Raw genomic sequence first — 11411 nt, forward strand, 5'->3', positions numbered from 1 at the left:
AGCAGGTTTGGTACCCTTGCGTAGTCTCTTTAGTGTTTACAACTTCTGTTAACTGTCACCCTCAGAAAGGATCCCATGACATTAGAAACACAGCGCTAACTTGCTCGTTCTTTAGCTCATTAGCTCCGGCTGCTCCCTGAACATCTTTGATAAACTCAGCTCCACCCTCTCGTCTCAACATGGTCACTGCTTTCTTCATTGGCGCTTTCAGGAACTCCTCTGTGTTCACACATGAAAGCCTAAATGTTCTGTTGTTGAGGAAATGTTAAAGTGGCTACACGACCTGGCTGAGTATCAAGCTCACTCAACTATTCCTCCAGCAGCTGTGTCACACGATCATCAAAGAAATCTCTCTTCCAGGCTTCCACATCTCAAACGGAGTTCAGTAAATCTGATTTCTCCTCTTCTGCCCTGCAGGCTTAGTAAGAGCTGCAGGGCCGACTTAACTTCAATTATTCACCTTTTCTTGACGGGTACAAAAATATTTCAAAGGAGAAGCGTGTTGCTCTTCTCAGGTTCCTGTTATCAACAACTCTTTGTAAGCCCTTGGTTCCTGTCTGCTTTGTTTCGTGTTTTTTAGATGTGCCGTTCCGGCTTGTGAAAGCTTATTTTCTGTTAAAGGAGACAGAGTTTGTCAACGGGACCTTTCTGTTCAAATAAAGAGTAAATAAGACAGAAATGAATGCGCTCCCTCATCATCCCGTCTCTTTAGGGCCACATAGTTCCAGTTCTCTTCCTCCTTCATGAAACATCCTCCTTAATTTAAACCCTCAACGTGTCCTGGTGTATGTGTGTGTGTGTGTGGTGTGCGTGTGTGTGTGTATATATATGTGTTTAAATGTGGTGAAGCAAAGACTGAGAGCACAATTTAAGTTTCCACTTCAAGCCTCAGAGATGCAATTGTTTTTGGAGTGCACAGAAGCCGCTTCTTCTTCCTGGAACAAAGGAATTCTCTTTTGTCTTACTCTCAAAGATTAACGCTTTTTCATTTCATGCTTCAATTTCACTTTCAATCTTTGAGTATGTGTTGAACATTTGAATCGTGTGTTACTCTTCTGACTTTCAGCTGCCTTGTGTCTTCCTTTAGATAAACCACGGGTCCATACTAATTCTGTTCAGAACAACAATCACAACTCGTCTCTCTAAACTTTTTGTTTAGCGTTGGTGTCCTCACATGTCTTCGTACACTTTGTACATGACCAACTCCAAAAAGTCTGAACACATGCTACCTGTCCTTTCTTCATCTGTGGGGGTTAAATTCCTCCTGCCTGACGACGGGCTGAAAGATTTGAGATCTGGTTTCCTTCTCTGCTATGAAGCATCCCAGAGCCCTCAGGTGATCAGACGCTGGTTCAACCAGTGTTTGGATCGGATCAAACAAGGTGAAGCAAGCTGCAGAACAAACTTCATGAATACCTGAGATCTGATAAAACTGTCAGTTCACTGAAATCATTCGTGTTTACTGCAGATTTAAATACGTATAACCTCTTTAAATTGTTTGTTTGGTTTTTTTCCAGCAAACTTTGGTTTTATTGCCTTTTAAGTGCACTTTAATGAGCTCTTAATGTCTTGTGCCGTGTATTTCTACGCTCCTGTGAATCACTTTGTATCTGGGAGCTGCTGCATTCCCTCCTTGCTCCTCAAACATGTAAGCAGCGTTGGTCACAAAGCTCCATCTCTGAAGTGCATGTGAACCAAACACAGGGGGAAGCTGACACTTCAGCTCCTGCATGATAGAAGTGAAGACGAGTAAAGAGTGTGCTTCTGGAACGAAGAGATTTGAATGTATTTGACTGTGTTCTCTGGGATCCAGCTCTGGGCAGTGGTGTGTAGCTCACAGAGAATCCCAGCCTCTCTCTGTATCTCGCTGTTTAAAACATCATGACTCCAGCTGAACACAACCATGACCTTTGTTATACAGAACAGTTCTACAGGTTAGGACTGCATGCTAAGCTATGCAGGCAGGTCTCTCAGAGTGTGTCCTCACCTCAGCTCTGTCTCGGACATCGTTGTAGGCCTCCTGCAGCCTCTCCTGCGCCTGCGGCTCCACGCTGGGGTCCTGCGTCCTGTTGTGCAGCGCGGCGGCCTCGTCCAGCAGCCGCTCCAGCAGCGCCGCCTGGCCGTGGATGTCGCTCGCCATCACTCTCTGCTGGTCCACCTGCCAGAGCTTCTCCCTCACCCCCAGCTGCAGCTCCACCCCGGCATCCAGACTGCGCTGCTGCTTGGTCAGCCACAGCTCAAACTCCTCGTAGGCCTTCAGGTACTCGCTCCAGTGCAGCCACACCCACTCGATGCGACTGGGCGTGTGGGGAAACACGTGGAGAAGAGTTAGAGGAGATGCATGCGTTTAGCTGAGGACAATGTCTGCTTTAACGTATCGTTAGTGTGAGTGACATGTAACAGGAAGTAGGCTCAGGACATGAGGAAACTTGGATATAATATTCTGAAAAAACTGTTTTTACACAACAGTCCTAGTTAAACATGCTGACAGTTTAAGTCTGTACAGCAACAAGCACTGGTTGATCCAACGCACTCCTACAGAGTGAAATGTCCCTAACCTGAACCCAATAACAAGCACAGCAAAAGTTAGCGGTTGCTCCGATAAAAGAGGCTATCCATTCAGAGAAAAGATACGAGATCAGCTCAAGCTCTTAAAGTCCAAGTCCATTTATCTCAGAGAAAAGGAACCTCTGTGAGGATTTTTGCTGCCAGTGCAAATCTAGGATGAACCTTTCCTGATAAACAAGCCAAGAAGCTCGAAACCAAAGTGAGAACACAGCAGCCACTCCTGACCTGTGTGTGTTTTAGAGAAATTGAGACTCTGGTACGTAACGTGAGACTGCTTTAAGCCGTTTAAGGTTTTAAACATGTTGATGATCTTCACTTTAAACGAGGACAGACGGCCTTAAAAAGTGTCTGATAACTTTAACACACGTGAACTAACCCTACTTTCAAACTGGAAGCACAACCCTATCACCATGACACATTCAGGTTTGTGATTTTATTTTCCGCACGTGTTGAGCAGGTTTGTTTTTGTGACCTCACTGAACACTACCTGTGACAGTGGACGATGTAGGTGCACGTGTCCTCCCACAGGCTCTTCAGGTCTCGGAGCTTCGCGTGGGTTTCATTTCTCAGCTCGTCGTCGTCGCTCTGCAAAAGGTTCTCAGCTGCCACCAGGGCCAAGTCCACCTTTACACGACCTTCGTCCCTCGACTGATGGATTTTCTACACGTGCACAGGGGAACAGGAAGACGCCTTTGAGTTCATTTGAAATGTAAATACGATGGATGGAAACGTCTTAGTACCCCCCTTTGAATGTGTCGGACTATTCCAGCCCAGCTCTTAAATATTATAGAATAAGATAATGTTCTTTAATTCTTCAAACTTCTCATGTTTCATTTGTACCATGTGTGTCGTGCCATTGACCAGATTCACCTGCAGAACATATTTGAAGAATCGTCATGTTATGAACAAACAGTCAATCTCCTCAGAGCTGGTTTCTGCATTTAAAGCCAATGAGATATAAAGAGGACATAAGAGGTATTGATTTAACACTGAGTTTGGTGTCTTCTCCTTTAGGATTTTTTAAGACCCTGAAAACTGAAGGCTTGTGCGTACTGTAACTCTAAATGTGTAAAATGTATGTGTGCACCTAAACAGACCCCTTAAAGAACACGATTGGCTCATTTGCAGTCAGACAGGATCCTGCTTACAGTGCAGAAGCAGCAGCTGTCTCATCCCTGGTGTCTCATGACAGACGACTAAAGCAGAAACGGGGATCAGAGGTGAAGTGAAGGCTCAGTGGATTATCTCACCTCTGTCTCCCTGAGTCTGGCCTCAAGAGCATCGAGCGGCCCCTGGGTGTTGTCGTTGGTCTTCAGCCTCTCCTGGATGGCCCGCATCCAGGAGAGGGCCGCCTCCAGGCTCTCCATGAACTCCTGCTGCTCCTGCTGCGTCATGATCAGACCCGGGCCTGAAAGGCAGACTCTGGGTCAGCGGGGACATTTATATAAAAAGGAAACTAACAAAATGTTAAGAGAAAGCCTGTGAGACAAAAACAGGAAGTTCACATGATGCTGAAAATACATGGAAGCAGGCAGCGTATAACCCTGATGCACCATGGGAAACTGTTTTTGTTCTCCTCATTTAAGTTTCTAACACGCTGACTTTCACTCCTTTACCCGACAGACTTGATCTTTAACTGGCATCTTTTCTTTCCATTTACACCAGTGGTTACCAGAGAAGAAGTCCAATCAATGAATGCATCTGAAATGATTACTACATAGAACCACAGATCCATGACATTGTTTCTTGTGTGACGGTTTGAATGATGATGACTTTGAATAATTGTGCACATCAAAAACATATTGAAGGCAAAAGTCCAGGACCATAAACCCAGGGAATGTAGTCTCACGTGTGACACTGTGAGGCATCGTGCAGGAGCTCAGCGAGCCCTCAGGAGATGCAGCTGGGAGGAAAAACCTTGAGAGAACCTCACTGACAGAGGCAGTAAAAAAAAAAAAAAAAAGGAGGGGGAGTTCTTGGCAGTGAAGGAGCACAAAGAGGCAGCACATCGTTTCTTTGAGGGAAAATAAAACTCAGTGGGCATGGAGTGACTCATTTCTCCCCACCACAACATTTCTTCTCCCCAACATGTCACCCAGTCTCTTGAAATCGGGTAAATTTAGAACAACATGTCCTCAGTGAAAACAAACAAAAACTCTCTTTATTTTTATGTAATTATCGAGATGAAAGATGAAGATGAATTTACATATGCATTTAATCTAATGCAGGAATGTGCTGGAATACGTCTCCAACCCAAGTTTTGTTTTTTTAATCCTAACCATACATTTCTTGTATCTATTGGTTGTAACAAAGCATATACAAATGTATTTTTTTGAACCCATAATGAAAAGATAAAGTAAACACAAATTATTTATTTAGACTACAATGCAAAATATAAAAATAGAGGTGCTCTTCGTGTTTATAAAGAATAGAATTAGATCAGACTGACAGAGTTTTTAAATAATTCAGCTCTAGTCGTTTTAAAGTGGGTCAGTGGATCAATAGCATGTTTTTTCACCTAATACATGCTAAATAACTTCCATAATATCATACAGCTTATTTGAAATTTTTTTGACAAAATGTTTTCTAATTTAGCTCACATTTTTTAAGCTGCTTATTTATTCTCTTGATTCTATAAATTATTCTACTTTAAGATGTTGGAATTATTTTTTAACTTTTCTATTTATCACAGCTATTTATAACTGGGCGGGTCTGATCGTTAATAAAGCGACCCATAAGCCCCGCCCCCCTCAGTTTGACAGCTCGTGCACTAAACTCGTTTACTTCTTTACTCGCACTTGCCGCTAACGGCTGAAAGATTCGCTCATCACACAGACCTGATCATCTTTGATTAAAGGTCGCTTTTATTTAGTGACTTTTTTTTTTTTTACACAAAGTTAACACATAACTTCAGTGTGTGTAGAGCTAACTTGGAGGTTAGAGATTAAACATTATAATCGTGTTGGTTTACGGCAAATCCCCTGGCCGTAAAAGACGACAAACTAACCCAGTCAGATCACGGCAGCTCATTAAGGACAGTAATCTAACGCAGAGCGGCTGTCAGCAGCACACAGCAGTTTTCGTGTTTTTAGCTTAAGCTAGGCCTATTATCATGTATATAGCAAAGCAGCGGAGGACTTCAACTGTTCATAAAACGTCTCCATAAGAATAAAAGCACTCACAGCTCTGTGTTCATCAGGTGTTTGGTGTCTCCCTGCTGAATGAACGCTGTCCGACAGTTGTGTTGTGAACAGAGAAGAAGTTATGGCAGCAGGCAGGAAGTTGAGCTGAGGCCGAAGGGGGCGGGACTTAGCCCAACTGACAGAACTGTCGTGGTGCCTTCACTGACACCACGTAAAATACACTACAAATGCAGCCAGCGTTGAGGCAACGAATAAAACATTTTCTAAAACACAAAAATTCAAAATAAAAAGGGAACACTACATTCAGAGTGCGAATACGGGGCGTTGAGGGGGGACCCACCTGATTGACACTTGAACCCCCCCTTAAAACCTCAACAGCAACGGGGGGGGGGGGGGGATCACCTGCAATGGACTTTATACTCTGCAGAGAGAGAGAGAGAAAGAGAGAGAGAGAGAGAGTTAGAGAGAGAGTTAGAGAGAGAAAGAGAGAGAGTTAGAGAGAGAAAGAAAGAGAGAGAGAGAGAGAGAGTTAGAGAGAGAAAGAGAGAGAGTTAGAGAGAGAAAGAAAGAGAGAGAGAGTTAGAGAGAGAGAGAGAGAGAGAGAGAGAGTTAGAGAGAGAGTTAGAGAGAGAAAGAAAGAGAGAGAGAGTTAGAGAGAGAAAGAGAGAGAGTTAGAGAGAGAAAGAAAGAGAGAGAGAGTTAGAGAGAGAGAGAGAGAGAGAGCCATGTTCTCTGTTTGGTCTTTGATTACAAAGTACACAACTACAAACGAGGTATTTCCCGTTTTGTGCAGCTGCTTGCTGCAGATGTGATCTGTGCACTCTCTTGGGTTGCTGCATCTTGACAAGAAATCTCCCAGTCTACATTCAATCATGTCATTGTCTGAAGGACAGGAAGGCAGAGAAAATATTTGATTTGTGTAAATGTAAATAGGCCTTTAATTGACTGCATGTCACTTGATCTCAATTTTTAAAAATAAATAAATAAAAACATGGAAGCAACGCAGAATCTGCTTTTGAGGCCAGATATGCTCACACTTAAGGAATTTGACTTTGATTGACTGTGCTCTCTATCAACAAGTATAATATTATATTTTGATCAAAAGTACAACTAATATAACAAGCTGAGGCTCATTTAATTTAACTTTACAGTACTTTATTAATCCTTGAGGGAAATTCATGAGACAAGATAAATAAATAATAATAAATGAGTTAGATAACAGACAGGTCACTTTAAATGAGGCAGATCATTGCTTTTCATTGTTTGCATGAAGGCGGTGTGCATCAGTTGATCAGTCAGATGAGTAGAATAACAATATTCAGGCTTACATTTTTCACGGTGATAGTTCGGACACTCTGTGACTGAAGTGTTTTTGTCTCATCTTGTGTGTGATTGTTTCGGTGTGTCCTGTGAGGGACGGTCTTTAAACAGTCTGTATCTGAGCTGTGACGGTTCTGCAGTGATGTTACATGATTGTTTCCTGACCTTGGACCAACACTCGTTTAGTACCAAAAACAAAAACAAAAAAACTGTACTATTAATTTTTTTAACAACAAGCTATTCATAAGAATCATTAAAAAAAATCATTAAAAAAGATCTTTAACCAATGTCTGTTTTGAAGATAATTCTTGATATTTACAGGAAGTATTTTCTTTTTTAGACATTATCTGACTAAATAAACTTAAGTTAAAAGGTGCAGCTCAAAAAATAGATGTTTCAGTCAGTTGTTATTGTAGCCTAATTATTGCTTTTTTAAGCATCATAAATCCAAACTGGTATGAAGCACTGCCTCATGATGAGAACACAGTCTTCGCCTACAGTGAGTCTCTGTGAGAGAACAAAGGCCTTCATTGAGTTTATCAAGCAGAGTATGCATAACGGCTGTTTCAGTTTTTCTTTTTTAACTCATTCTGTATTTCAGCATGGCTAAAGGTTCAATTCTAAACAGTCATTCTAACTTTCCACTCAGAGCCCTTTCAGGGTTTCCGGGAGTACTTGAACGCATCAGCAGACCAGATTTGAACCAGAAAAACGAATCCAGGGCAGCTGCTGAGCCAGCTGCACACGCTCTGATTCAAACCAGAGGGCGCGTCCTGAACTGTGTTCCTATTGGAGGAAAAACAAAGTTGTAGTTTAAAATGTTGATTGTATCAAGTTGATTGTAGATTCATATGGACGTAGCCCCTCCATAAAGCCAAATATCCCTACAACATGCAGGCGCTGAAATATTGCATAGATAGATAGATAGATAGATAGATGGATAGACACTTTATTGATCCCGAGGGAAATTCAGGGCATCCAGTAGCAGTATACAGACAGGCAGGACACAAGACATTGGTTACAATACACACCCGCAGTCCCCCCCCCCCCCCCCCCCCCATACAATAATCCCCCAAACAAGATTTAGCAGCCCCTATGTGACTGAGAGTAAAGGTTAAACCTGTGCAGTTGGCATTAGCCAAGTTTTAGACTTAAAACTTATATAACATAATGTACCTAACCTGTGAGGAGAGAAAAACATGTGTGATGTTTAAAGGAGACCTGTAGACAGTTAGAGAGCCTTGGAAAACAAGGGCTGACCTTCTAGAAACTAGTTACATGTGCATGTACAGAGGTCTTTGAGCTTATGCCAGCGGTGTGAGTACAGTCGTTAAGCAGTCAATGCAGGGAGCAATTTTGCTGCATTGGGGACGATGAGCAGATTAGAGCTGGCTGGTGAAACCTCAGGAAAGACATCACGCTCCTTGAGCTTACCTTAGCACATATTATAATTAAAATGAATAAAATAAGATAGAAGCAAATCCTGTCAGGAGGAGGCCCTGTGAGAAAGAACAGTTTCTATTCATGTGTTTAAAGAGGCCACAGGTGAAGCTAATTTGAGACCATCTGGTCGGTAAACTTACAGATAAAACGTCTCGTCTCTGCCCTCAGATTGAAGCAGAGACACAGAGCGTTTAATGACTGTGGGGGTTTTTTGTTTCAGTGTTTTTGCGTGCATTTCCTCCTTTTCTCAAAGCTACTAATCCAATTCAGCAAGATGCAATCAACAAAAGTGTCGAGCATGACATTATATCTGGATTTTACCTAAAGTTATGTCTCAAGAGTCAAGCAAAAGCAAAACGTCGACAGAAACGGTATTTTTAAATCTCAACAGTTTACTAACTTAGTGTGTTCCTGCTCCCCTTCCTTTTAAAGTCCAATCATCTTTTTACTATCGATGGATTCAGAAACAGACCAAACAGCACATTGATCAAACTGAAGGTTATGTAAGGTCAAGATGCAACAGACATCCCTGCTGCAGAGGTTATATTCTAATGTTGGTGCATTACATTAAAGATTGCTCCTCTTCAAACGGTTCAAACAGGTCTCAGAGCTCCCCAAAACATGTCTGTGAAGTGTCTCGTTCGAAACCCTCCAAACGGCCCGTTTGAACACACTGTTTGTGAAAAGTGGAGCAGGCAGAAGACGGAGAGGATGGACTTTTCTCATCATTGAGGACTGAGCAGACAGATCAGGGACACATATGAGTGATAGACGAGCACTTTGCATGATACGTGACCTTTAATGTTTAAAATACTCTTGAAACTTGAGCTACCTGTAATTCTGAGGAGGGATTTGGGATATTTTTACAAAAACAAGCTGCACAATGTTCTTTGGTGAATGCTTTGGTTACATAATTGTGCTTTCTTTACACATAAATGAATCCTCTCGGCTTTGACATTGGGAAAACTTTCAAACTGTGTTTGTCATCGTGCATCATTCAGTGTTCTATTTTGTTTTTTTTTGCTTTTTGTGTTTCGTCTTTTGTTTTCTTTGAGGTGATGATAGAACTTTTGACACTCAGCGTTTGAAAGAGGGGCTCTGAAAGTACTGACACACAATGACACTGTGGGGGGGAGAAAAGTATACGAGAAGACTTAAACAACAGATTTATCTGAAATGAATTTAGCTGAAAGATCGTGTTTCTTCAAATCACCGTGCCAGACAGTCTTTGTGTGAATCCTCTCCCGTGTGGATGTTTTTTTTTTTGCCAAAACACTCGAACAAAACAGTCAGAAATGTCAAATTAATTATCAAAATGATGCACTCAGTCTACCTAAAATCACTTCTAATGTCATTGATGGAGGCCTGATATTCAGAGATAATGTTCCCTTTAAGCAGGCAGAATGACAGTCATCATCGGGGTTTGGGGACTTGGAGCAGCTCATGCAAAACAAAACAAGGAGTCAGAAGCAGAGGTTTCAACTAAATGTCACTCTACCGTAGACACATCGCACTAATCCGGAAACATCCTTATTATCATTCTTAATCATTTCTGCTCATTCCCTGTCCGACCTTCTCAGTTATTTTAATGAGGGAATACGTTTCAGCACAACAGCTGATTTACAAATTCTTCGATATTGAACAGCTTCTCTCCTTATTTGTATTCAGCTCGCCCACAAGCAGCACTTCTCGGTGTCTTCGGGTTTTACATATTCATGGGCTCTTTCTGCCGATCCACATCGGCGGCGCTGAGATTCTGTCAGACGCTCCTCTTCGTCATAATTTCAAGCAGCATCCCACTTTGTCAGCTTTCATCTCGGGGCAGGATGGCTCTGCCTCGGTGGCTCCAAAACTGATGACGAGATGACTCCTGCACTCGCAGGGCGATAATGCAGGTTTTTTTTTTCTTTCTCCTGCAGAGAAACAGAGTGCTGCGTGTGGCATTCTTTATACGAATATATATGTGAGTTATATCTCTTTGTGCTGTCTGCTTTCACCTATTAGGACTTTATAACCGGCCATAATGTCCAGTTTGAAACATCTTCAAACTAACCGGGAGTCAATGCAAGGAGTTCAGGGTGGGATTAATGTGAGGTCAAAAAAACACAGCCCACTTACAATTAAGTCCAAGATGTTCAGAAATTGGCTGCAACTGTGACACTTCATGAGCATCCTTTATCTGCACCGCTTCGGGGTGGTGGGAGGCTGGAGTCCATCCCAGCTGCCACTGAGCGAGAGGCGGGGTCACAACCTGAACTCTTAACCAGTCAATAACTGCTGATATACAGAGTCTGACAACCACATTCACACCTACGGGTCATTGTTAGAGACACACAATTAGCCTAACGAACGTGTGTTTGGACTGAGGGAGGAGGTGAAGATAAGCATCTCAGAGTGGATACGATTTCTTTTCCCTTTTATTTCAGGCCACACGTAATCTTTTCTTCTGTTTGAGAAGTCTGTTCTTCAGCTTTACTCCTGCAACAACGCAGCACGATTATACTCCTATACCTGTCGTGGTGTCGTCTGTGGATAGGGACATGTTTGACATATGTATGTGCCTTTGAGTTAAACATAAACAAGCAGAATATCTGTTTGAAGTTTTAACCCCTAAAAGACTGACTCATCATCTGATTTTAAAACACTGGTTCAGAGATTAACCTCTGACTGAACTCTGCCCTCATTAAAGACTCAACTTTCCTTCAGTTTTGATTTCTTCCAGCAGCATGAAGTCAACATGAGACCAATTACACAAAAACACCTGACAGTGGAGGTTTGCACCCTGCGGTAAACTCTAAGTTCGACTCCACATGCCATCGACTGTATAATAACGCTGCGCTCTCTCCCTATCAATCAAAGAACTCTGAGCAAAGTTTAGTTTAATATTTAATGTTTGCATACATCCAAGCTTCCCTGATCTTTCCCATTTTTCACATT

The 11411-nt window shown here is 42.3% G+C and overlaps 1 protein-coding gene across 1 annotated transcript in view; it reads right to left on the minus strand.

Moving 5' to 3' along the window:
- Positions 1-5871, minus strand: part of syne3 (spectrin repeat containing, nuclear envelope family member 3) — a 30601-nt gene extending 24730 nt beyond the window's left edge. The window contains exons 1-4 of the mRNA XM_079370504.1: positions 5751-5871; positions 3819-3976; positions 3056-3228; positions 1988-2297 (exon numbers count right to left, since the gene is read on the minus strand). Coding sequence (XP_079226630.1) covers positions 1988-2297; positions 3056-3228; positions 3819-3962 — 627 coding nt within the window. The 5' untranslated portion in view covers positions 3963-3976; positions 5751-5871. The remainder of the gene's footprint in view (positions 1-1987; positions 2298-3055; positions 3229-3818; positions 3977-5750) is intronic.
- Positions 5872-11411: the final 5540 nt, after the last annotated feature.

The sequence above is a fragment of the Symphodus melops genome, assembly GCF_947650265.1.
Source record: "Symphodus melops genome assembly, chromosome: 19".
Taxonomy (NCBI): Eukaryota; Metazoa; Chordata; class Actinopteri; order Labriformes; family Labridae; genus Symphodus; species Symphodus melops.